The following is a 26,056-nucleotide window of genomic DNA, read 5'->3' as shown; positions in this document are numbered from 1 at the left end:
TATTGCATAAATTCTCAGAGATAAGTCAGCATCAATAGATTTTGGCAGTTTAACAAAAATTTTGAATTTTCTACAACCTGAAGTTAGCTTCATAATGATTGTTGAAATTCAAAAATTTTTATAACTGTCAAATTTATTCAAATAACTCCAAAAATCAGCAAAAAAGAGTAGACATCTAAACAACAACATCAAGTCAAACAATGTGATAACATCCTACATATAAATATTATTAAATATCAAAGAATCAAACTGAACAAGCATATTGACATTTAGAACATCTTCTTCCTTTATTTTATTGATTTTTCCAAAGAAAAGCATATCATAGGTTCATTTAAAAAGAAATCAAAAGAAACTTTATGCGGTTTAACATCATTTTTTAAATATCATCCTTTCGAAGCTAAAACAGCTCATTTGTTCATCATTTTAAGCTAAATAATTAAATTCCCGTTTAAATTTTTTAATCGATTTTTTTTCCTATCAAGCGTCAAACATTTTATATAAAAACGTTTCTCTTAATTAATTGCATTGCATCATTCTTTATTCAGACAGAAGTTTTTCTTTTATTCATCATCATCATGTTCATGTAAATTGTAGGAAAAAATGAAGGATCAAAGCGAAATGTTTATAAATTTTATGCAAAATGCTAAAAGGAGATGTGCAATCTTATATCTTATACAAAAATTGAAGGGAACTTGGGGGAGTAGGAGGAAAATATCATATCCCATTGATCTCGTCTAATGAATGTTACAAAAATTAGATCGAGATCAGAACAAAGCATTTTGCATGTTTCTTATCATCTTTTACAATCAAACTTGTTTTACTCAAAAATCGGATGGTTGGTGAATGCTATGAAATATATAATTTTTTTTTTATATTGTTTGATATTATTACTATAATATTTTTTTGGGACTGAATGCTTATAAAGTTCAACAAAAATAGATTTTTAGACCTGCCTATTGTTACAAATTTGTAAGCATTCAATCCCTGAGATTTTTTTTCTTATTTAATGAGTGTTCAAAAAGGATATTTTAACTTTTTTTTCTTATACGTGTTTTTTACTTTTTTTTTTAAATTCTGAACTACTTCTTGTTATTTAAAGATCTTGAAATTCATCTCTTGTATGTGATGTTCTATGCCTTAATGATTTTTTTTTCTTTCAGTTCTTCGCTATAAATTTAGAGATTCACATCCATCTGATCGTTTCTGTTATGATGTTTGTTGGTTTGTTGCTGGAAAGCATCTTACTTATCTTTTGCAGTTTCCTCTTTCTTGCCAATTGGAATTGCTGCCTTTACCTTATCGGTGATCTCGGCCAATTTACTTCTTACTAAGTCTAAATATTGATCAATATTCTGTTTGTTTGTCTCATAAACTTTTGGTAATGTGAACATGGCGACGTATGCTGCAGAATAAGCAAAAAAATATGTCCATTAGTGTCAATAAATTTAATTCAAATGAGGTCATTCGTGACCGCAGATAGTGCATTTTCCTTGAACAGAAAAGTTAGAATCAGCATTTTCTGAATGAAAAGTTACTGACATGATTAAGAATTTTTAGTTCAAGAATAACGGTTATAAATTATTTGAAAATTAGCGGTGGTTTCTTTTTTGAAAAAGCTAACGTAAGCTTGACGTAGCAACAGATTCCTTATAAGGAAAATGCACATAATTGATAGAGTAGATAATATTCGTACCTAGGATGACAACGGTCATGCCATTGAAGATAGCTCCAATGTAAGTCAAAAGCCATAAGAGAAGTCCAAACTTTAATGAGTCAACGAGATCTTCGACCAAGAAAAGACGACGCAATTCTCCAATATATGCATTAATGTGTGTGACAACGACGCCGGCTATTTGTTGAGCACGGTCCTGTGATAATGTCAAATCAATGTCCAAAACTTCTCTGAGAATATCGAAGATGAGAAAAAATATTAGTAAAATAAATAAATAAAAGGCAATTTAGCAGTCAATTAGATTAATTAAGACTTACTTGAATGGATGACCATCTGATGTCTTCTGTATTGCGGACATGACGGTCTTATAGATTCTGAAGGAGATGGTACCAACGAGTGTCAATAATGAAAGGTATGCAAAAACGCTGATGAGTGAGAACAAGGACATAGCAAGTAATACAGAAAGTCCAATGCCAAACACAACTCCAGATTTTTTAACATCACGCCAATAAATCAAGGATTCCACTGTAAATAAGATAGACGTATAAGTAATAAAATTAATATATTTTTTCACTCATGATGACTCAAGATAAGAAGAGTTTGAGAGATTTTATATGCCACATGTTTCCACATGTCAGAAAAAAAAGTTTCACTTGGTTTATTCAGATCATTCAGTCAGTCAAAAAAATAATAATCGAACCTGGCCCACGTTCAGGCAAATCTTCAACATGAGAATATCCATTGCCATTGTAGTTTCTTGTTGATGTACGTCTACCCATTTTAATATATAGTTTAATTCACCAAATTTAATTTAAATGAACAAGAAAGAAAAAATTTATTGCCGTTTCTGCAATCTTGTTTTCGTGGCAATGTTTCAATACTGAGCAGTGAATTTCCTTACAACGATTTAAAGTATGAACTGAACTTTTTAGTTTTTTAATATGAACTGACTTCACAGGTAGTTGTACACATTATGTATGGAAAAAAAATAGCAACAAAATGTAATGAAATGAAAGAATAATGGATGTTCTCTTTCTCTCTTTTCGTTCAATCCCACTACTCTCCGGTTATTAATATCGCTTTTCACTTTACGAGATGGACAGACCGTGTAAGAGTACTTTATGATCTTTCTTCATTTTATGCTTTCTGCTGTATTTTATAAATTAAAAGTTGTGTGTGTGTTTATGGCATTAAAAAAAATAACTTGATCATAGAACAAAATAGAAAGGAAAGAAAGAGGTTACGGATGTATTGTGCAGCACACAGACACTGGCTCGCATTAATATTCTCACAAGAAGAAAAAAACATTATTATAGTAAGTGTTGATGTATTTAATCTAACCCGCATGAAATTAAATCGCATGGCTTAATTCAATTGAAATTTAAGTTTCATTCACAATTTTTTTGGAGATGAAACATGAGCTGGTGATTATATTTACTCTAAACATTGAAATTTGATTCTTGAACTTGAAATGTTTTTTGTACATTCGATCAATGCTGTGTTTATATAACTATTTTTCTATTTAATTTACTTGATACAATTATTTGTTCTGCATTTTCAATGCCAAATGCATTGCACTTTGTCTGCTTTTTAATTAATTTAACAATTTGTTACTAATTAATAATTGTACACTAGCCAATTAAAGCAATGCGAACTAATTAAAGCATTACTTTTGAAACCTCTTTTAAATTTTAGAAATCAGTTGAAAATTAATTAATATTTTGAGGGTTAAAATTTTTTGACTGAAGCAATGATTTTATTTTGACATCATTTGAATTTTTGAAAACCGGTGAAAATTTTGAATTTTCAGAATCAGTTAAATTGATAAATTATTCAAACCCGCATCAATTCATGTTTAAAACTCATTATGTATCCCATGTCACCCAGAAATTCAGGCTCCTCACTCTACATTTCTCGCTTCGTAGATTTGTAAAAATTTTCCGCATATTAAATTGAAAATTTGACCGCACGTTTCATTTTTCTCGCTCTCTGTTTCACATATTTTATAGTGACACGCGAATAGCTCTTTTTCGTGTGTTGATCTTTTATATATTTAATGCTGATTAAAAAATTTAACAAAAAAGAGTGATCTCAGCGTGCAACACAAAATTGTATACAGTGCATTTTCGTATATATCTGATAACACGGATATTTTTGGTCAGTATTAAAAATACTTTCTGTTTCATCTCATTCGAGTTATTTTTCTCATCCCGTAAAACAAAGTATAAGGAAAATAGTCGAAATTTAAAGAAACGCTAAGATGGGAATTGGTATAAAAAGATGATCAGTTTCTGAAAATATAACGGGCAGGAATTTTTTGGCGACAGTCCAAATGAAACTCACAAGAGATGAAAAACTGTCTTTTTCCTTTCCCCCATTTCACTTGATCATTATGCTGCAGTAATTATTATGAAAATTATATAAAATAAGAATCAAAACCTTTTTTTTTTACTTACATCCTTCTTTTGTGAAACTTATGTCATTATAAATGGCTTTAAGATCTGCAATAATCGCTGCCATTTTTTTTCAACACTTAATGTTCTTCTTGACTTAACTCAAAAAATAAAATTCACAATTTAATTTGTATAATACTAAACGTTTTGAACGTACGTCGTTCCAATAAAATGAACTACAATTAATACGTAAAAAGAGCAAACGCAATAAGGCACTATATACTATTGTATTGTTTCCGATCGTCACGCAGAATCGTCACGCTAGTCAGCCTCGAATTAGACGATGAATTTCGAGATTTTCGACAGGGAAATTAGTAGCACTTTCCCAAACTGCTCGCGAACAACAAAGAAATCTCAGACGAAAAAGAAAAATATTTTATTTTTCATCAGTTTCCGTGAGATATATCGTGAGAGAATTTCCCTCAAAATATCTTAATAGACTTTTTTTTTTCTTGCTTCTGTGAGTTTGTTGAGAGTCTCGGAAAAGTCGGTGATGAAAAACTAATATTCATATGTTATGTATTCTATGAAATGTATAAATTCAGTTGCTCGTTAAGTGCTCATAATATTATCAAATTTGTTGAGAAATGAGAAAAGCCAGTAAATGTTAGACATAATTTTAATTATTATTTTTAGATGATTTTAAGTGCACTATTATTGTTTTCCGGATAGAAATTAAATTTATGATCTATAAAGTTTAATTGTCTGGGAAGTTCCAATAATTTTAGTTTAGTTGAGAATAAATTAAAAATTTAACGGTTTTCAAAAATTTAAATATCAAAGACGCGAACCAAAATTTTTATGGTTTTCAAAAATTCAAATATTTGAGACACAATCTCAAGATAAAAAAATGTAATTGCGAGTAAATACAAAATAACGGCTTTCAAAAATTTAAATATCAAAGACGCGAAACAAATTCAAATATGCAAGACACAAACTTCCCCAAAATATTGATCGTCTTTTGCCAAATTCAAATAAATTAAAATTATAACGGTCAAAATAAGCTCAAACTCAGTCATTCATTCTAAATGCCTGTAAATCAGCACTCAATCACGGAAAATGCGTTAGAAAATCACTATTTTCCGTGTATTTGTGTGTTCTACTAAAATATATTTCCACTGTACATATTTGTTGTATATTTTCCTAAATGAAAAATTGCTCGCGAAAAACGAATATCGGCATGTGGTTGGACATAAAACAAAAAAAGAAGAAAGTCCTACGTGTTGTTAATGTTTTAAATTTAACCCATGGAAAAATAAGAAAAAATTTCCAAGAGGAATTACCTCATTTTAGATAAATAAAACGAAAAAAATGTGCGAAAATATTGACAAATTTACTTACATTTTGGATGTAAACGATCCGGCTTGAACCATGCATCTGAAATAAGCATAAAAAGAAAAAAGTTATATATTAAGTTCAAGTGGCTCAAAAATAAAAAATTCAATATTTTTTCCTGCTGTTATACATAATGTAGCCATAATGCAATGTCATTTGATATTGTGCGGTAAGAGACATTATAAGATTTCATTATATCAAATGCCAACAACAGTTACAGACTAGATATATTTCAGACACTAAGGAAGTTTTAAATAATTTAGAAAAATCAATAAATGTGCAAAAAAAAAAGTGGAGCATTTAAGTGCAGATTCTTTATTTATTTTGTGTCTTTCTCAGCCTGATAATTAATAATGTAGACTTATTGATTCCACACGAGAAAGTACAACGAACGTATGAATGTCTCATACACATGCAATCATGGGCTCTTTTACTATGTATAGCCACATTTAGAATTTTACATGGGGGAATCAATAATTGCATATTTCACAATTTAAAGCCATATCAGTCACAATCTATGTAATGAACATTAATTATTTTATCAGGGAGCAACAATTCCACATTTTTTCTCCCATAAAGGTGAATGTGTCAGAATAGCGCGAAACGTCCACAATTGGCACTATATGTACTTTTTGTATGTATATCACGTAGAATAGAGAACAAGAAAAAAAAGATTCGAGAGAGGCACAGAAAATTACGTCACAAAATAAACATTTAAAAATAATTACTTGGTGATAAAATAGAGCATAAGATCGGTGGTCTTTTGCATAATCCATTGAGTAAGTCGGCGGTATCTTTTGGGGTTGTTGTATCACACATTGTTATAATTTAGTAAGGTATAAACTTTCTTTAAAAAAATTTCTGAACTGTGATAAATGATTTTTTCGCTCGAGAGCGTTAATAATTCCTCTATACAATATAAACTATTATTTGCACTTGCACACTTGAAGAACTATGAGTAGCTAGACTTGTTAGCGTTATCGTGTAAAAATTATTAATTTTCTCTTTCTATTATTTTAATTCATATGCCGTAATTATCAGACAAATGCAAGAAAAAGCACTTCAATCAATACTGAATGGAAAAAGAGTGATTTTTCATTCCGAAAAAAGAAGTTTATTGTTGTTGCCCAACCCGTCGTACTAAATGCCCTCTATCAAAGCAGCTGTTTGACGCATGCGTGCTTTACACTTGAATCACCCTAATTCAAACAATATATACATCTATATGCATACAACAGTATGACAAAAAAAAGCCGTATGTCACATGGAAATATGGGAAATCATGACTGGAAATGTTTTCATATGTTTCATACAATTTCCCTATTATAAAGCACGCGCACATGACATTTTCGAATGAATAATCCCATCCTCTAATTTTTTTTTCATCATCATCAGCAGCAGCAGTGTAACGAAAACACAACACTTGCAAAACATTCAATGAGTCATCCAAGAATAATTATAAAACGGTGATTGACTCTACTAACCTAATCCAATGCTTTTGAAAATTTTTTCTGCCTCAATTTGCATGTCATTTGTTGATGACGACGATGGTACTGGTGTTGATTTAATAGGTTTCGGTGGCTCTACTACAGGTGCTTTAGGTTTTGGTTCCTCGACCGGCTCTTTCATAGCTACGACTGGTTCCTTATCAACTACAATTTCGGGCTTAGCTGGTTCTTCTGGTGGTGGAATGAAGACAGGGATCTTTTTCGGTGGTTCTTCTACGAATTTCGGAGGTTCTTCAACGAATTTCGGAGGTTCTTCTACGAATTTCGGTGGTTCTTCTACGAATTTCGGAGGTTCTTCAACGAATTTCGGGGGTTCTTCTACGAATTTCGGAGGTTCTTCTACAAATTTCGGAACCTCGGGAACATCCTTCTTTTTATTATCTGTTTCAATTGGGTCTTTAAAATCGGTTAATAAATCTTCGGAACTGATGAATTTTTCATTGGTTGTATCATTTAATGACTTATTCATGGCATATGGATTTAAATAATCTTCTTCAAGATTATGAAAATCAATTTCAGGCTGTTTTGCTTCTTCCTGCTTTTCAATTGTTGGCAAGAGCACTGGATTGTCGGATGAAAATTGATTTGGTGAAAAATCGCCTTTTTCATCACCAATATCGTCATGGAAGTTCAAAAAATCATCTACATTAGCCTCTTTATTCTTTTCAGTCGTGTCTACCTTTTCAGATCTTTCTGATTTTAGGAAATCTAATGTATTATCCTTTAGATGCGAAAAATCATCAATTTTCTTATTGAATGTTAAATCGTCTCCAAATAAATCATTCTCTCTGTTATCCATTATATCCGTTTAATGTTGAAATCACACTTTATATTTAGAATAACTTTCTCACGCTATTGATTTGTTAAATATATTAAAAATACTTTTTAATTTGGCAAACTTGAATTTTTCTCTATTCTTTTCTTCTTTTTTGACACTTTTCGAAGATTTTCCAGAAAATATTCACTTTTTTTTATACTAGATAGATGTGTAAGACACAGCGCAACACAATTTATGCCTTAAGCACTAAAAAATATACTGACTGGAAGAGCCAATCTGATTCAATTTATTTATTATTGTTGTGCAACTTAACGTACAAATTTGAAAAAATCTTTTTATAAAATGTGTTCAAATTTAATTTGACCGTTAACATAACTTGCTTTGAGTTTATTTTTTTACAGAATTTCAAATGTATTTTGATGATTTTTCAATTGCAAAATTGCCAAACCAATAAACTTTTAGTTAAATTAAATGTTCACGATATAAAATTGTTTTCAAAATTTATCACAATTCATCATTGACTTTGAATGTAAAATTTTGAATTTTTGAAAATCCGTTAAATTTTTATTTTTGCTTTCTTAATGTTGATAAAATCAATTTATTTAAAAATTCACTGGTTTTCAATGATTTTTCAATGCAGTTTTTGTTAAAATAAAGTACAATGGGAGAACATAGTAGATACGAGAAACGAATTAAGGTATATTCGTTATTAATTAGTTATTTTCTATATTTAATTGCTTAATTTATCTAGGTTAAAATAACAAATACTGGAATATCCAATTCATTCATCAAAATCAAGGTACAGAATGTCAATAGCAATGAATTCATAGCTTTAATGGATTTAAAGTCAATATATAAATCTGCTGATGACATAACAAACGAGGATATTCAGTTAGGCGATAATTTGTACATTGTACGGCTGGATTTAGATAATTATGCTAGGTGCCGGATCGTCGAAATGAATGACTACAATTCTGCAGCCACTATTGAGTTAATTGACTCGTGTTGCAAGATTAAGATCAATTATAATCAATTGAGAATATTGCCAAAATCGTCTAGTCTTTATAAGATCCCGTCAATAAGTAACGAATATGTTATTGCTGAATTAATTGTATCAAAAGAATACGATGATTATCGTCAGAAATTTGTCAAGTTTCATGAATTAGTTGTTAACAAGTTTCTAGGAATGGAGATATTAAGTGAAGTAAGTTTCTTGCCATTCAATTAATCCATAACTAATTATAGAATTCTACAGAATCGAGCTGGAAAATATGTCCACTTATATTCGTTGGAGGCATCAATAGTGCATGACATAGTTCCGAATCACCCAACATTGAAGTCAATTTTAAAGAGAATTCATCTGTCTGAACAAATGAGTTTGATGCTTGAACAATATAACAATGAATCATGTCACACAAGTCCAGAAAAGCTACATCCATCATCAACACCTAGTGATTTATTAAGCTTCTCGTCTGTTGATCAATTTCCGATTGATGAAAAGTACGAAGTTAGGATAAGCGCATATGTCAAAGGTCCAAAGTTGTTTTATGTCCAATCAACAAAAGTATTACAGAAGTACCAACAGTTTCACATAGATTTACAAAAACTAGATCTGCATCCTTTAAAAAGACATCCAAAAGTATCAGAGATTTGTTTAGCATTTTTGGACTCAAATAATGTTCAAAGAGTCGAAATTATGGAAACTAACGATGATATGTTTAAAGTTCGAATGATTGATCACGGTACTGAACATGTTGTTAATTTCAAGGATTTATATGTTATGCCAGAAAGTATAATATCAGAGAAGCCTTTTGCATGGAAATTTGCTCTGCATGATATTGACAAGTTAAATAATTTAAATAATATGGAAATGTCCTTTTATTTTCAATATATTACAAATAATAAGCGACTTATTTTGGTCACTAAATCCGGAAGTGCTGGTAAGTTATTATTAAAATAGATATTAATTGCCGCTAATCTCTCACGCCTTAAATTTACAGACATGACCGCAAAATGTTCACTTTTTGATGGGACGAATAACATTTTCGACATGTTAAGTGCTTGGGATCCTCGAACACTCCGTTATCCAAATCAAATTACACTAATCAACAGTCACAAAGTCAAAATTGTCTTTGCAGAATCACCGAAATTATTTTTCGTTAACATTTGTGAAGCCACAAATTTGCATTCAGCACTTTTTGAAGAATTTTCAAATTTCAATGGCTGCAACTATCGAATTCCAACAGTTAACTCAGCATGTTATGTGACTGTTAATAACAAAAATTGGCGTGGAAGCTTCGAAAAGAGAATATCGTCATCAATTTGTCAAATTAAATTAGTTGATATTGGAATTACTGAAGACTTTTCATGTAAGGAAGTAAAAGTTATGGTCGAAAAGTTTACGAATGTTCCACCACTAGCCTATAAATGCTGTCTTGTCGAGTACAAAACTAAGAGCTTTGATAATGACATTTTGAAAGCTTTTATAATGAAATGCAAACAGTTTCAAACTTTTAATATGAATATTATCGATTATGATGGAGACATATACTATGTGGCTTTAGAGAATGACTTAGAACAGAGTATTAGCAATGAATTACTGGAAAATGCATCTCAAATATCCAGTAAAACTCCACCAAAAGAAGTTATTACCAAACAAATCCAGTTATCTCCTGTTCAAAATGAAGATCAGCCACAAACCTCTTCATTCTTAGACCAAAGCAGTCCAATAATTCGTAGATCAGCTCCATCGAAGATAATTGAGGATTGGACAAACGACGAGCGTAGAGAATTTGGCGAGAAAAATTCATGGGATGACTCAAGTAATGATGATAGTTTTCAGGAGTTTAATTGTAATGGAATGATCACTTCCATTATATCACCAAACGATTTTACAATTCAATGTTCAAAGACGCTGCCACTTGTCAAGAAAATTGTGTCGGAATTGCAGATTTCAGCTCCAAACGATTGTCCACTTACAGAATTTGTGAATGGAACTTTATGTATAGCTATGAATCCGTACTCAAATGAATGGTGTCGATCAATTATACTTGATGCCCATATAAGTGAGGACAATACATTGGTTACAGTTAGAGATGTCGACAATGGCCAAATATTCTCAGTTGAAAATTTAAATGAGCTTAAAAGAGGCTTTATATTCATGATGAAGCCTTATTTTGGAATACGTTGTGGATTGCCGATAAAAATCAAGCACAACATAGATGATGAAGCGATGCGACTTTTTGTTGAAATGTGCAGCAACAAAGAGATTCGTTACAAAATTATTGCAATGAATGAGTTTATAAATGTTTGTGACATTCTTGTTGATGACAAAAGTGTCACAGATAGATTAGTGGAATTGGATGTTGCTGTAAAATTAAAATATATCCCGAACGACTCAGTATTCGTACCTTTTGTAAAGAATTTAACAGAATTTTATGTCCATCTTGAAAGGGAATTGCAGCTTATTGAAAATATCAATCATTATGCAAAACATTATGAGCAAATTCCTTTAAAAGCTCCAGTTGAAGGGATGACTGTAATGGCAAGTAGTAAGAAATACAACAAATGGTATCGAGGGAAAATTTTGTCGATTGATGAAGCAGGCATAAAAGTCAAATACATGGAATTTGGCGATACTGAGATATTAAAAAAATCTGATCTAGGAATGATGGATGAATACTGTTTTTTAAAGCAACTTCCGCTAGCACATCGTTGCTCATTTGATTTACCAAAAGATCTCAATCCAGACTCTCCGAAGGCTATTGAAGAATTTAAGAAAATCATTAATAATGGATTTAAAAAATTAAATTTAAGAATGATTGAACCTAAATTAAATAGGTCGATAGTTGCACTTTATTTAGAAGATGAAACAAATATTTTAGAAAAATTATTAATTCAGCTTTGTGATAAATTAGACATTAAAGAAACAAGCATGTTGTTTGATAGTAAAATAAGTAATAGTACAGCAAGTTCTGAAAGCTTTTTATGATAAAATATTTGTATTTTTTAAACTGTCAAATAAAATTTAAATTTTTTTTGAAACTTTTCTGGAATTATTGGAAGTCAAAAAGTTTACTTTCCAGTGTACCTTCCAGTTGCACAAAATTATTCCAAACGTTTTGTCTCTAAACAAAAGTAAACAACTCTAAAATACCTCGAAATTAAGCTATAATTAAGCAATAATGGATAACGAAAATGCGGCAGAAGCTGCAATTAATCTAGATGACTTAAGGGATGCATTAATCAATCACATTTCAACGGACAACAAAGCATTTTTTAAACATCAACAAAAAGATGAAGATGACCTACAAATTGATGAGAAAAAAGTAATATTAACAGACATCCTTGCTAATTCACATTCAAACTTCCTTGCTAGGTTTGGTATGATGCTTAAAAAGGAACATTTGAAATATTTCGAGTCACAGGATTACGATGAGAAACAAGAGGAACTTGTAAAAGAACAAATTAAAAAATTATACTACAATTTAGATCATGAAAGAACATTAATTAAGAATAGAAGATACGTAGCAATGATAAAATTAATTAATGAAAAGGAATACTTTAGTGATATTGAAATGGAAAGACGAAATCCCGTGCTGTATAATGAATTAGTTGGTAAATTTATTTCACCGGCAGAAAGAGCTAAAAGAAGGAGACCAAATGCTGAAACCAGCACATTAGTGGATGTATTATTAAATCAAATAGATTACGATGAGACCTGTGAAAATGCCAAGAAGCAAAGAGAATTGGAAGGTGAAAATTCAAGGCAGTCATTTGATAGTGAATCAGATGTTGAGTCCAGTCATATGCAATGGGGAAATTTTGACAACGAGGATGTCGATTGTAGTCGAAAAAGTAAATCCAGGAGGAAAAGAAATGCTGATATTTTAATCACAGCTGGTGAACGAGATTTACTTAGAGATGAATTTTTAGGAATAATGTACAATGATTTTCTTACGGGTCGAGATACTGAATTTTTCGATTATAGTCAAGTCGATAAAAATGAGGAATATGATGACATGTCATTAGAGAAGGATCAAGATTTTGAGGATAAATACTTTGATGAAGATTCGCAAAATGTCAGTCAAGAAAATGGTGATAAAATAACAAAACCTGAGGAATCTGAAGATGAACTAGATATTTATATGCAGCATATAGAGGAACATCTAAAGAGACAGAATAATGACAAGTTCCAAGAAGAATTTGAAGATGAATAAATTTTACTTTATTTAAATTTTTTAAGAGAATAAAAGAATATATAATTTTTTATGAAAACTTTAAAGTGTTTGGAGCACTTCCCCTGCCACGTCCACCTCTAATAAATCCTCTAGTCGGTCGTGTATCAAACGTTTTTGTTGCCGGTGGACTTTTTGGTCGCAACATGCTTATACGTTCTGTACATCCTGTCGTTAAGCTATTTTCAAAATAGCTGGAATAAAGATTCGCATTGAAATTGGAATTTGTAAGTTCATTTCCGACTGTAAGCCATCCTGAACGAATTGTACTGTCACGTCCAAATAAATGTAGTCGACGACGTCCTAAACAAAAGTGCTCAATAATATGAAAAATCTCAATTGGCTTTTCAACATTTCCAAAGTCATTTTCTTCTGATATAATTAAGTCTATATCTATATTAGCATGAATGAAGTCACCGTCAGTTGATCTCCTTACAGTTCCTTTAATACCCATTAAGCAATGTTCCTTTGTCCTTTGAAATACGGCTTTTGGTTCGAGAATTTTGGAATGTCCAGGTGAATTAATGTTTGTTTTAATCCAGCATATATCCTCGCATCTTCTAAAGCCCCATTTTTTAAGACATGTCCTGCCCATGTCTAAACCTTCAGAACTTCCGCACCATAAAAAGACAAATGACCGATGACTTGATATCGCTTCTATTTCTAGATTTTTAATCTCATCCCAGTTCCAAAAGTTACCAGCAGAACTTGTTCCTCGAAAATATTCTTCTAGTGGAGGTTCTATTAAAATTACATCAAACTTTGCTGATAAAGTTTTCAAATCGAATGTTTTAAGATCTGTTTGCAGGTACATTGGTGGACTTGCCGTTTCCGCAATTAATTCATCTTTCAAACGAATAAGTTCCCGTAATTTGGGATATTCCTCAAATCTATCAGCCAAACTGCTGTCTCTTATGAAATTAGCCGGTCTTTGTCCAATGTCAACGAAATGCTGACAATAATCATTATGTGGATTAGAGGATTGAGTTCCCTTTAAGAATAATGAAGAGTCCTTGTAGAATAAACTCTCAGTTTGCAGCTTTTTTGAACTTCCAGCTTCATTTTCATCCAGTTCTTTATTTACATCCTTGCTTGACATTGAGTCATCGCCTAACACGCTTGTTATATCCTATGAAAAAAATCAGGTTTTAATGATTTAAATTGTATAATTATTGATTTAAAATGCTTACCTCAATTTCGGATACTCCAAGCTATAGAAAAAATAGAATTATGAAAAATGAAATTAATAATTTTAATATTTTTAAGTATTTCAAGACTTACCGATTGTGCGAGTAATTTCTTTCTTTTGAGAGATTTCTCCTTTAATGATTTCAACACATCAGTCATTGCTATCTACAGTACTTCTGTCGGAATCTAATAATTTTAATTCAGTTTTGTTGTAGAAATTATTTTAATTTACTGTTTATAAACAAAAAAAGTTTCGAAGCGTCGATTCAAAGTTTCTGAAGCAACGAGTGAAAAAATTCAAAACTTTTAAAAAATAACCGTTAAAATTTTTATTGTTCATTCAGGTAAATTAAATTAACAAATCATTCGCATTCCTTACAAATTTAAATTTTCTATAATTATCCAAATTATTGTTCTTCTGTGTGATTCTAATGGTTTTTCAAAAAATAGAGCAAGTTTCTTAATAGTTAACAAAAAAATATTATGTGTAGCCATGATCAATGGCAATAAGCTTAACTACGTTCATACAAGAACATAACAATCGATAATTTAACAAATTACTCAATATTTTTCAAATGCCTTGCGATTAATAATAGCCTCGAGAGCAGCAACAAATTTCTTCAATGATGTCTTATCATCATTAGCATTTTCAATCAAGCCTTTAGCATGCTTTAATAAAATTTTAAATTCATCGAGGATACTATTGAGATTCGAGTATTTTCCATTCTTAATATTGTCTACGATCAAATTAATGCATACGGTGAAACTATCGTCATACGATAACTTTGAGACTTCATTAATTAAATATATAACTTTGGAACTATCTTTCTTATACATTTTCTCCAATCTCATGTTTTCATCATCATTAACATCAATATTTATCTCCAATTTTCCAAATTCTTGTTCCAATTCGGCCTCAATATCGCGGTTATAACCTCCCATAGAGTTGAATTTTGACGATAAATCTTTTTTGGCACGAGACTTAAAGGACAAATCAAATGATTTTACGTGATGATCCATTGGAGTTGTTGGCAACGAGTAACTCTTGCGATTATATAAACGTCCAGAACTTGCAGTCGATGCAGAGGTAAATGGACTGTCATTCAAGTCTTCATAACTCATCCAATTAAGAGGATCAGAACTAGGAGTTACTGGTGTCGTCGGTTCCATGCTGCTTGATAATGAATATTGAGAATCGATTTGTAATGGCTTCAAATATCCAGAACGGAAGTAAGCATTAGTTTGATGAGTACGGATTTGTACTTCTTCCGAGTTTTCAGCAGATTTCGGTGAAAATAATTCCTTTTGGAATTTTTCCAAAAATTCCTTACTATATTGCTTAGTTTCAGCATCTTTATCTACATAAACTTCCTTTTTCTTGTTGACATTTCCACTTTTATTTTGAGTCAAAACATCAAAATTTTCAACAGTTCCCATCAAAGCTTTCATCATCTTTAATGTTGCTTCCTGCCATTCAATAAAACTTTCACAAAAGTTCGGATCATAATCCTTACGCAAATCATCCAATCCCTTACTTTTGTCATAAATATATCCTCGCATAATGATCCATGCATTAACAATACGTGAGAAAACAAAAATAAAATCCTTAATAGCCCATGCTGTTCCTTGTGAATTGATATTTGACGTTATATTGTGATGGATATTCAGTTCCTGCTTCAAACGTGACAGCAACAGTTCAATCTTCTTGAAACATGGACGCTTGCGGTAACTTTGAGCAACGCTTTCAGCAAATGTGCATCCATTAGATGCGAAACATTGTAGTTCATAGAAAATGCTGTCGACTTCTAAGCCAGAGATGCCTTCATTACTTGAACTGGAACTTGTAAGGCTAGTTGTATCACTGTAGAAAAAATTTATAGATGTAATGCAAATTTAAGTGATTTATAGCTTTCTTCAATTACCATTTAGGCTCAGTGTCATTAACTTGAGATTCATTAAATTTATGTCGCTTGTTAGGAATTACTGGGCTCTTTATTGGCGATTCTGCGAAATGAAATATGAATATGTTATAATCCTTTAAGCAATATATGACAAACTTACGATTGGTGCGCGACATACGCAATAATGGCAAATCATTATGTGGATTGTTAGCGGACATATTTGGTCGATTTCTGTGAAATGTTATACATGTTAATTCTTCATTATATTATTAGGAACTATATGCAATAATAACTTACTGGAAGTGATTATAAGGCTTATTTTGATTATGATAAATATGGACAGGATACATTGGTGGCCGATTTTGAGAATTTAACGAATTCGGTGGGGGTAGTGCACAAATTGGTATCGGAATTGGACAGCCTTAAAATTTATTATATATTTATCAAGGAAATTGTAATTAAAGTAAATTTACATACCAGCATGCTGAGATTGGATGAATTGAGGACCGAGAAATTGAAAGATCCTATTTGAGACGTTTCCTGGACGAAAAAATAATAAGCATTAAAAATTGCTGTATCATGCAACATGAACTACAGTTCAAGTGCTGTTTAACACACTTAAGTTGTGCCACAGTTACTTTTGAGGATTTATGTTGATTTTACCTGATTTTTGTCAAAGTCGCCTTTGGAAAAAATTCAAAAAAATGTGTGAAAACTTACCATTTGAATTTATAGCCATATTTTCTGGATATTCGTATGACATTCTACTTTTCTATGTCCACTTTTGGCTAAAAATCACTTTTAAAGCAAATATAAACTTTTTTATGGCCTTATTAATGAATAAAATAAAATTAAACTTCACACGATCAAAACCGAAAAGTCGACTGAAGAACAATGAAAATTTCAAACGGTTTTTTGAAATTTTTCCAAAATTCAAATCCGAAATGACCGTTGATGAATATTTTTTTCATAAATTATGAAAATTAATGACCTAGATCATGAAAAATATTAATTTATGAAGGAAAACTTTCGTAAATTATAATTCACAATGTGCATAACAAAAGTTTTAAAATAATTCATCCGGTTTTTTCCTCGCATACACGACGCAATTCATTCAGCGATTTAGAATATAGAAGAAAATATAGTTTAAGGTTTTACATAAATTAAATTACATCATTGAAAGATATGTGGATAATATTTGTATGATCTTGATACGATATTATTCTTCTTATTCAATTAAATAATTCAGCATGTCGCGTTTTGTTTTATATCTCATACCTAAATTGTTTACGTCTAGTTACTATTTACTTACGATGAGAATCATTAAGTACGAACATGGCGTTTTCCACTTTACTTTATGTTACTTATTTAATCAGATCATCTTTGAATGACAAAAGTCGTAAACTTCTTTTTTTACAAAATTAGAACGGTTTATAAATATTTGAAAAAAATTCATTTTTAGATATTGGATAGACAGACAAATAGAGACGCTTTTACATCGAAAGTGATGCTAACTAACTAGAAACATGAATAAATCAGGGTCTCTGCTTTGAATAATTTATTATCTAGTCAAATTACTTGATTTAGCAGAGGAGGAAAATCTATAAATATCTAAATAGTAACTAGATTCAAACCAAAGACCCCCATTAATGTGATTATCTTGAATTAGTAATATTAGGTCATTAATATTTATTGACAAAAGATCTATTGACAGTTCCAAAATTCCAAAAAAGAGTATGGTATGATAAGACACATTCTCAGTAAATGAAAAAAAGAGAGTGAAGCGTAGATTATGTAGCATTACTCTCTCAGTAGATTTTACTAAGTGGGAAAAAAAAACTTCCTTCCACTCAAACACTTTTCATATTCATTTGTGCTCGTAGTTTGAACGGTCGTAAGAAAGCTGTAAGAATATTAATAGCGTGTCATTTTACTAGAAAGCAAGTAGTAAGAGGTGACTGTTATCAGTAAACAATTAATAAGTGAAATATTACAATCATAATTTTGTTACAAATGGCATCAATTCAATATTTAATACTTGCAAGTGCAATTGTAATGCTTATGCTTGCTCATGAAGGTGAGAATCATTATAATCAAGTGACTTTTTTAGTAGTCAATTCCGTAAAAAATTTTGACATCTCAAAAAGTGATATTTAAATGTGAATTAATTCACAATAAGGTGTTAATTAAGGTGTGATAATGTAATGAGCACATGATTAACGAGATTATATGATATATCAAGATCAAATGATTAGCATCTGATTATGCAATCGTTCCAAAAAGTTAAGAATTTTCTCTACTGGATCCTGAAAAAAAAAGTTTTTCATCGGGTCAAGGCTGGATTTTTTTTTCTCACGAAAAACCATAATCGTAAAGAAAATGAGAAGGTTGATTATATGACAAATACTGATGATAAAAATAAACGAAAATGAGAGAGTTTGGTGGAGCAGACGGAAAAGTTTTTCATACTTAATTATAGAAAAAAAAACTGTAACAGAAACAAAGATGGAAGGGAAGAAGCATGAAATGAAAAATTTGAAGGAAAAATTTATTGATTTGATCTATCTTGTGAATATGTGTGCTTCTCACAAGTAAGCAAGACCAACGAGAAGAGAGAAAAATGTTAGTTCCGATACGCGCAGGTTTATAAATCGCGCACATGTGTATGGGATGTGCGGAATTGGATGAAAAATTGAGAGAGGATCCAACAGCTGATTTTCATCCATAGCATTTCCTTATCATTCATTTTTTTTTCATACCGGTCTTGTACAATATGTTGAATGCAAATTTGACTATGAAAAGCCTGACTAACTAACTTGCCTGGGTATTGTGAATAAGAATTTGTTTTCAAATTGAATCTTCTTACTACTTAAAGAAATCGTTATCAATCAATTATCACACAAAAGCACATTTAATTGAATCAAAATGACACACTTCCTCGGATCTTTTCAATAAGCCAAGTGCCTTATCACACATTTTATTTTATAAATAAAAATATGTATATTTAATACGCTTTGCTTAATCTTTTGTACGTTTTGTGAAAATAATGGAGTCACACTAGTGTCATATACAACGGTGATTGAATGAGAATGATTGCCAATTAAAAGGAAAATTACGTACAGTATGCGCGCACAAAGGATGAAAAGAACATAAATTTTTTATGTGGAATTGTTAGCGATATACTTACTTACTTACTATTTATCCTGTATTTAAACTCATACAAATAACTCTCTGTTGTGCATTAACATACATTATTACAACCTTTTTTTCTTATCGATTTTCCCTTTTACAAACAGGACATGCAATTAGATGTTTCGACTGTAACAGTCACACCGATGTCGGATGTTCAGATAAGTCACCACCAAAAGACTTCGAGAAAGATTGTAGCGAGCACAAAAATGGCCCTAAATATACTTTCTGTCGAAAGATTACTCAAGTTATTGAATTCTCAGTTAACAACTGTAAGTTATTGACTATTATAATGGTGTTCATGCTGGGTATTTGTAGTGAAAATGCTGACTTGCATTGAAATTTGTAAGTGAAAATCTAATTTGCATTTTTTGCAAGTATATAGCCTGTAATTTGAAGCAGGTTTTTTTCTAAACGATGGAATATTACATGCTTGGAGACATGCAATGTTCCTTCATGCAGTACATTAAGGGATATACTTAAAATGTGCATATAACTTTTTTGAAATTACTGTCATTGTGTTAGTGCATTTTATTACAATATTCAAATTTTGACCGTTAAAAAACGACCGTAGCATGAACACGTGACCACTTATTTATAAAATACTAACTTAATCATCTTTTAATCAATAAACAGTGCCCGCTGATACTAGAACAATCCGTTCATGCGGATATGAAGTAGGCAGCTATCCAAATAAATGCTATCAACGTTCTGGATTCGGTGGCAGACAAGAAGTCTGCGCTTGTGATGGAGATCTATGTAATGGTGCTGTCAAAATTAAGGCAACTCTCGGAGTTCTTTTAGCAGTTCTCGTTGCTTTCGTCGCCCGCGCTTAAGAGCTTTAGCTAAATAAGCATAAATAATGCTCCAAAAACAATTTCTTTACGTTTTCATTCTGTTTAGTTAAAAAATTCTAAAGCGGCAACTTCAAATTTTTTAAGTTCTATGCTGTTCCTTTTTAGATGTTTTTAAGTTCAATAGTTACAAAAAATATTCGACTCAAATTTATTAATTTTATTTTAAAAAGTTTTGTCTACACCTGACAGGCAACGAGCATGCTTTCATGGTACCTACTATGGTATCTAAAAGTGATCTCTGTGTCTGTTAGGTATACCTATCTATATGAAAATGTTACTGTCGCAACAACACACACTTTGTAAGCATAAATAATTAAAGTAAATTACGCAACAAAATTTGAATATCAAGAAAAATGAGTTCAATAGCAAATTATTAAAAAAGATGATATAAAATAAAAATAAATGAAAAAAATCTTTAGGGCTTTAACTTGGATAATTTTTAATGTTTAAGAGGAGTTAAATGACGAGATAAAAAAAAAGTTCTTTGTTAAATTTGGTGAAATAAAAAGCCTAAATTTGTTTTAATTATAAAAAAAAATTTGATGATAAAGAGATACTATATAGTTGATGATTGGAATGAAAGAAATATGAAAAAAAAACATGTAGTTGGTAGTTTAGTTAATTATAATAACATGAAAAATCCACAATTACATACAATAGCGCTAATCTATATTCTATACATAAATGTTTCAATGACCACAATTTTTTGTCAACATTTTTTTAAATTATTAAACACCGTCTATATTTAATACAAATAAAAAATGAAGGTTTACCATATTCACAAAATGTGGCCATAGAACAAATTTAAGGAAAATCACAACAAAAATGATGTTATTTAAATAATTTAAATCTTTTATGAAAAAATGGTTCGCAGATAAATAATGTTCTACTGCCAAAATTGCTGTATCACACAACAAGAAATGTCTTTAATTAAATAAATTCCTTTAAAAACATCTCGTCTTTGTGTTTTTCTTGATTTAATAATATTAAGTTATAATTTCTTCCAGTAAAATTCCAGGAGAATGACCCAACATAAATAACGGTTAAAATAAATTCAAATATTTTTTTTTCCTGGAAGGCCAACTTTCCCGCGGATACATTTTTGTAAACAAAAAAAATTCAAGAAAATTGCCAAACTAAAAATTATTAATTGTAGTTAAATGGAGATGAATGGCTTCGTGGGACGTGGACGAGGAATCGCTACAAATGTTCCTGAATTGGAGCTTATAGAGCAAGTGAAGATAAGGCCATTATTATACGATAAAAACGTGAAAGATTACAGAAAGGTAAAAATTTATTAAACCTTGCTGTAACTTTTAATTTCAAATTTCTAATTTAAATAGTCTGGAGTATCAGAACAAGCATGGATGGAGGTAGCAAATGTATTACAAACAACAATCACAAATTGCAGAAAACGATGGAAGTCACTAAGAGATACATTCATCAAGTATTATCGATTGGATGTAATAAATAGGAAAAATGGAAAGAAAAACAGAAAAAGCTGGGTTTATTACAAGGACTTGTCATTCCTAATACCGCATGTGGACCTATATAGACTCGATGACAGCATGAAAACAAATGAGAGTCAAAATAATGACACAATTCCAATATACTTAAAAGAAGACTATTTAGTCGAGGCAGACGAGAAGCATATATTCTTTACTGAAGAGGAAGCGACAGAGAATGATGAGAATGTTACGTACCAAATAAAAATAGCAAAAGGCCAATATGACGAAGAGCATATATCTGAGAGCATAGAAGAGGATAATTTGCTGGAAGGTCATTATGTTGAAGAGAGACTCGACGATAGTGCTATTATGGACCTAGAGGATCAAGTTGTGGTCAACAAAGTCATGCAAAAATTAGAAAGCAACGAGCACACATACATGGTACTTGAACAATCAAGTGAGGAGGCAATAAAAGACTCCGAAATTGATGATACAAGTCGATCGTATCAGCACCAGTCATTTAAAACAGAGAATTTAGAAGCACATTCACATCCACTTCCATCAACATCATCAGCAGCCTCACCACAGAAAAATGTCATAGATCCAGACGAAAGGTATTTACTGTCATGCTTGCCAGCATTCAAGAGACTTACACCACAGCAAAAAGGACTTATTAGAATGGGAATCGAGCGACTTTTCTACGAAGTTGAATTCCAAAATGACGACGAGCCTAGGAACAAGAAGATACGAAATAGTTAAGCTTGTTCCTGTATAAATTTATTGTTTAAGAAAATATTTTATTTTAAATATCAAGATATTTTTCAACTTCAATCAGTTCCTGACTTTCATTTACATTCAATTTTTTGGCTGTCAAGTAGCAACTAAGTGCTGTATTAAATTTTTTCAGTTTGCTGCTCGTCAATGCTAATAAAATCCAATTATCACCCGAATATTGATCAATCAGATTTGCTTCTATGAAGGACTTTTCAGCAAAATGATAAATCATTGATTTAAGGTCAGTTCTTCCAAGGCCCATAAAACTATCAAAGGTTCCAAAATGTTGGCAGCAGTAGCTGAAATATCTCTTAGCTTTTGATGGAATATCCATCTCATTTAGGTACCATAAACCTGTCCTAATTGCCGGAATCAAAGGAAATGGCAATTGAAATTTAAGGCACAAGTTGAAAGCTATTTCATATTCACAAATCGCCTTCCATACATCTTTGGTCTCATAAAGGATATTGCCTTTTAATATCCTCAAAGTTATTTCATTTTCATCGTCTATGCTTATTGTTTTGAGAATGTCCATGGCTTCTTGATGCTTCTTCAATTCGATCAGTTCAATGATGTTCAGATAAGTTTTTTCTATTGACCATTCTAAGTTCTGTTCTGAATTTTCAGCATGAACTTTCGTGATGGCATAAAATTCAGGCACAGTAAATTTAAATTGGTGCCATAAAATATTCGTTATTGGATCTATGAATATAATTTCAGGATGGATGATTGAATCATGTAATCTGTAATTTGTGATGAATTTAGTTCCTTGGATCTTAATGCTGCAGAACTTAACACCTGGGATATTTCCAACTTTCTCATACAAATTGGACAGCAATGTCCAATACTCCATGCTCTGTGGCTTCAATTTCGTTAAAATTGTGAATAAGAAAATTGCCATTTCGTGATTTTCCTTTAGGACATTCAAGTAGGCTAGGATGTACAACGATAATGTACAGTACCTTGAAACTCTGAGCAATTTCTTCAACAAAGCTTCCAATTCTTCATATTTTTTGAGCTTTAGAAAATAAAGAGCTTTTTCTCGCATTTTAGCTTCGTCAAAGTTTTCAGTCAATTCTCTTTCAATCAGTTCCTCTGCCTTCCTTAGATTACCATGTCTAATATATTCCTCAATTTGCCATTTTCGTACTTTTTCATCTAAGAAAACTTTGGGTTCGATGAGCTTTTTCTGATACCTTTCGATCAAAATTGAATTCATTTGCCTATTTAAGCTTTTAAAAGCTTTCATCATTAAAAGCTTAAATTCATGATTAGTTCTTGTCTTTTCTTCCTGATTGAATGTATTTCCAATGATTGTTGTAAGCACCTCTTTAAATTCAGATTTTAGGCAAAATTCATCGGAATCGATAAACTTTTTCAAATCATTCAAAAGCTCTTCGTCATTAGCTTTTGAATTGCTATCGATGAACTTTTCAAGAGCATTGGAAATTTGATAAATTATACAGTGAAAGTCCTTTTGTGACTGTTGGACGATATAGTCTTCTTGTTTGATTTCTAATTTGTATGGAAATTTATCATTAAGCTCATCCATTAACGATTCTAGTGACTGTTCCTGATTAAGAGCTTTTGAAAGCTTTAAATTGACTTTTAATGCTGCATACTTTCCGTCATTAATTATCGGAGTCAAAACTTCCTCTACAACAATGCTCTCGGCTTTATTCATTGACTTCTTACTTGTCCTCTTTTTGACGGTTGCTCTCTCGTTGACTGCATAGCATGATTCTTGATGGAACTGAAGATTGATCAACTTACTTTTCCATTCGTAAATTGGAACAAGAAAATTCAGATCATTAACTCCTGGATGATTGAAAACTGTTAAATCTAAGCATGTCATGTACAATTTATCGTTGAATTTGAGCTCAATTATCATTTTCTGATTATTCCTGATCATGTCATAAAGTAAGTTCGTTCCTGAAGCTGTTTGGTAATTTTCGTACCCAATATTGATGACAGAAGAACTCTCATCAATCTCAAAGCTATTATCTTTCAATAAGTCATCCATAAGATAAGAATGGTCACAAAATTTGGACGAAGACGTGAATTTTTGCATGAAAACAGTTTGAAAGGTTTGATCGAATGGAAACTGAAAAGCTGCTTCACAAGTTCCGTCTTGATCTAATGGAAAGTTGTAGATTTCATCGATTCGAAGTGACAATGTAGATTCTAATTCCGGAGCTTTTTCAAATTTAATTTCGTAAGTCAATCGGATCTCACTATTTTCAGAATTGTGAACATTTAAGTTGACACGATGGACTTGCTTGCATTTCTCCTTTATGTCTTTAAGATTTTGAAAAAGGTCGATTGATCCGTCAGCAAATAAGACTTCAAGCTTTTCAGATTTTCTCTTTGGCTTCTCAAATTTCATCAAATTTAGCTGAACTGCAAGTTAAAAGCTCTCAAATATAATTTTGCTTTTTAATGATTAAATTAACACTTACTTTTTACGGGACATCCAAAAGCTTGAAACATGAAAAACTCCTCATTTTCTAGACAGACTTCCGATTTTAAAATGAAGCTTTGCCTAATCAAATGAGCACCATCAATAAGTATGATATTATCTTCCTCCTTGCTTGCTATCTTACTGCCCAAAAATTCTAATGACAGTTCCACTTCCTTAGACTCGAAATCATCACTAATGTTATTAATGTCCACTTCCTTAAAGTCGATAAAAACGTGAAAAATTTCACACATTTTAATTAATTAGAAAAAATTAAATGATAACTATGATCATGCTAGTTTTTATGTCAATTTAATATTCTTCTACTTATTGAAACTTTTTTACATAATTTTATTAATCTATTGAGCTGCCACAGCTTGATGTGGTTTTGCATAGCCCGGGAGAGGTAGATTAAGTCCGTCTTTGCTTTCAAAAAAGGTATAAGATAGTGTAATTTCGTCCACAAACTCCATCTTTGGATCTTTAACGAATTCTGGATCAATGAAGAAGAAAACTGGCATATCCACCTAAAAAGATATTAGTTAGTTACTGGATTATCAAATACTTAATAAATATTTTAAGTTTTACCTCCTCAAATGGATTTAGCTGCTGTTCCTCAAAGCAAAAGCATTGAATTTTATTAAAATATGCGCCGGCTTCAAAAGGGATCACATTATAGGTAGAAATGCCAATAACTGGCCTATCAGTGGGATTTGTTGCTTTGTAAAATGCTAAAGCTGTTTCGCCTGGACTAACTCTAATTTCATATTGTTGTGGTTTAAAATTCCATCTCATTGAAGCACCTAAATCAGCATTAAACTTAATTCTGATGATGCGATCTTTGACTGGTTCCATCGTTTCTATTTTTGAACCATCATGCTGCACTCCAGTCGTTCCACCATAACTGTATGCTGAACAAAACATTCTGTATAATGGAACGGCTGCATAGCTAAGTCCTACAGTTAGAACGCCGACGCCACTGATGTACAATAAAGTTGATTTAATTTTTTTATTTTGTGAATTTTTTGGTGCTTGATTTGTTGAATTTCTAAGCTGTGACAAATAGAGATATTGCCTGTTTGTGTCTAAAATGCTTTTTAGCAACCTAGGTTTAACTCTAAAAATTGTGTTAAGCATGTCTTTAATTAATTATAAAGAATTTATTCAAAATTTAAATTTATTGTTTTGCAGGGTACACAACTATAATCATAACTTTTTTCAAAAATTTCAACACAATAACGGTCAAAATAAATTCAAA

The 26,056-nt window shown here is 31.2% G+C and overlaps 8 protein-coding genes across 8 annotated transcripts; 4 read left to right on the top strand and 4 right to left on the bottom strand.

The window, feature by feature from the left end:
• Positions 1–262: 262 nt before the first annotated feature.
• Positions 263–7,985, bottom strand: LOC139090956 (reticulon-1-like). Its single transcript, XM_070640859.1, has 5 exons — positions 6,945–7,985; positions 5,467–5,502; positions 1,990–2,197; positions 1,694–1,902; positions 263–1,402 (listed from the first exon to the last, which is right to left on the bottom strand). Exons 1-5 carry the CDS (start codon positions 7,765–7,767, stop codon positions 1,242–1,244), a joined length of 1,437 nt encoding a protein of 478 aa, XP_070496960.1. The 5' UTR covers positions 7,768–7,985; the 3' UTR covers positions 263–1,241.
• Positions 7,986–8,333: 348 nt separating this feature from the next.
• On the top strand, positions 8,334–11,737 carry LOC139091121 (tudor domain-containing protein 6-like). The gene is made up of 4 exons (XM_070641064.1): positions 8,334–8,443; positions 8,498–8,950; positions 9,002–9,686; positions 9,747–11,737. The coding sequence occupies exons 1-4, from the start codon at positions 8,408–8,410 to the stop codon at positions 11,735–11,737; spliced, it is 3,165 nt and encodes a 1,054-aa protein (XP_070497165.1). The 5' UTR covers positions 8,334–8,407.
• A 123-nt stretch (positions 11,738–11,860) lies between these two features.
• LOC139090971 (coiled-coil domain-containing protein 97) lies at positions 11,861–12,999 on the top strand. The gene has a single exon (XM_070640877.1). The coding sequence runs from the start codon at positions 11,931–11,933 to the stop codon at positions 12,963–12,965; it is 1,035 nt and encodes a 344-aa protein (XP_070496978.1). The 5' UTR covers positions 11,861–11,930; the 3' UTR covers positions 12,966–12,999.
• On the bottom strand, positions 12,946–14,436 carry Mettl14 (methyltransferase like 14). Its single transcript, XM_070640876.1, has 3 exons — positions 14,265–14,436; positions 14,174–14,194; positions 12,946–14,112 (listed from the first exon to the last, which is right to left on the bottom strand). The coding sequence occupies exons 1-3, from the start codon at positions 14,328–14,330 to the stop codon at positions 13,015–13,017; spliced, it is 1,185 nt and encodes a 394-aa protein (XP_070496977.1). The 5' UTR covers positions 14,331–14,436; the 3' UTR covers positions 12,946–13,014.
• A 108-nt stretch (positions 14,437–14,544) lies between these two features.
• mtsh (mitoshell) lies at positions 14,545–16,928 on the bottom strand. The gene is made up of 6 exons (XM_070640964.1): positions 16,793–16,928; positions 16,550–16,612; positions 16,370–16,493; positions 16,233–16,303; positions 16,094–16,175; positions 14,545–16,032 (listed from the first exon to the last, which is right to left on the bottom strand). Exons 1-6 carry the CDS (start codon positions 16,833–16,835, stop codon positions 14,733–14,735), a joined length of 1,683 nt encoding a protein of 560 aa, XP_070497065.1. The 5' UTR covers positions 16,836–16,928; the 3' UTR covers positions 14,545–14,732.
• A 1,001-nt stretch (positions 16,929–17,929) lies between these two features.
• On the top strand, positions 17,930–21,071 carry LOC139091031 (UPAR/Ly6 domain-containing protein crok-like). The gene is made up of 3 exons (XM_070640955.1): positions 17,930–18,149; positions 19,369–19,533; positions 19,898–21,071. The coding sequence occupies exons 1-3, from the start codon at positions 18,086–18,088 to the stop codon at positions 20,095–20,097; spliced, it is 429 nt and encodes a 142-aa protein (XP_070497056.1). The 5' UTR covers positions 17,930–18,085; the 3' UTR covers positions 20,098–21,071.
• A 131-nt stretch (positions 21,072–21,202) lies between these two features.
• On the top strand, positions 21,203–22,398 carry LOC139091030 (uncharacterized). Its single transcript, XM_070640954.1, has 2 exons — positions 21,203–21,404; positions 21,462–22,398. The coding sequence occupies exons 1-2, from the start codon at positions 21,279–21,281 to the stop codon at positions 22,323–22,325; spliced, it is 990 nt and encodes a 329-aa protein (XP_070497055.1). The 5' UTR covers positions 21,203–21,278; the 3' UTR covers positions 22,326–22,398.
• Positions 22,399–25,093: 2,695 nt separating this feature from the next.
• On the bottom strand, positions 25,094–25,988 carry Cox11 (Cytochrome c oxidase copper chaperone COX11). The gene is made up of 2 exons (XM_070640965.1): positions 25,387–25,988; positions 25,094–25,325 (listed from the first exon to the last, which is right to left on the bottom strand). Exons 1-2 carry the CDS (start codon positions 25,933–25,935, stop codon positions 25,158–25,160), a joined length of 717 nt encoding a protein of 238 aa, XP_070497066.1. The 5' UTR covers positions 25,936–25,988; the 3' UTR covers positions 25,094–25,157.
• Positions 25,989–26,056: the final 68 nt, after the last annotated feature.

This window comes from Chironomus tepperi, unplaced genomic scaffold, assembly GCF_022539635.2.
Source record: "Chironomus tepperi strain 1889 unplaced genomic scaffold, CSIRO-AGI_Ctep_v1 contig_223, whole genome shotgun sequence".
In the NCBI taxonomy this organism is placed as follows: Eukaryota; Metazoa; Arthropoda; class Insecta; order Diptera; family Chironomidae; genus Chironomus; species Chironomus tepperi.
The sequence above is the reverse complement of the archived record's forward strand: the minus strand, read 5'-3'. Positions and strand labels throughout refer to the sequence as shown.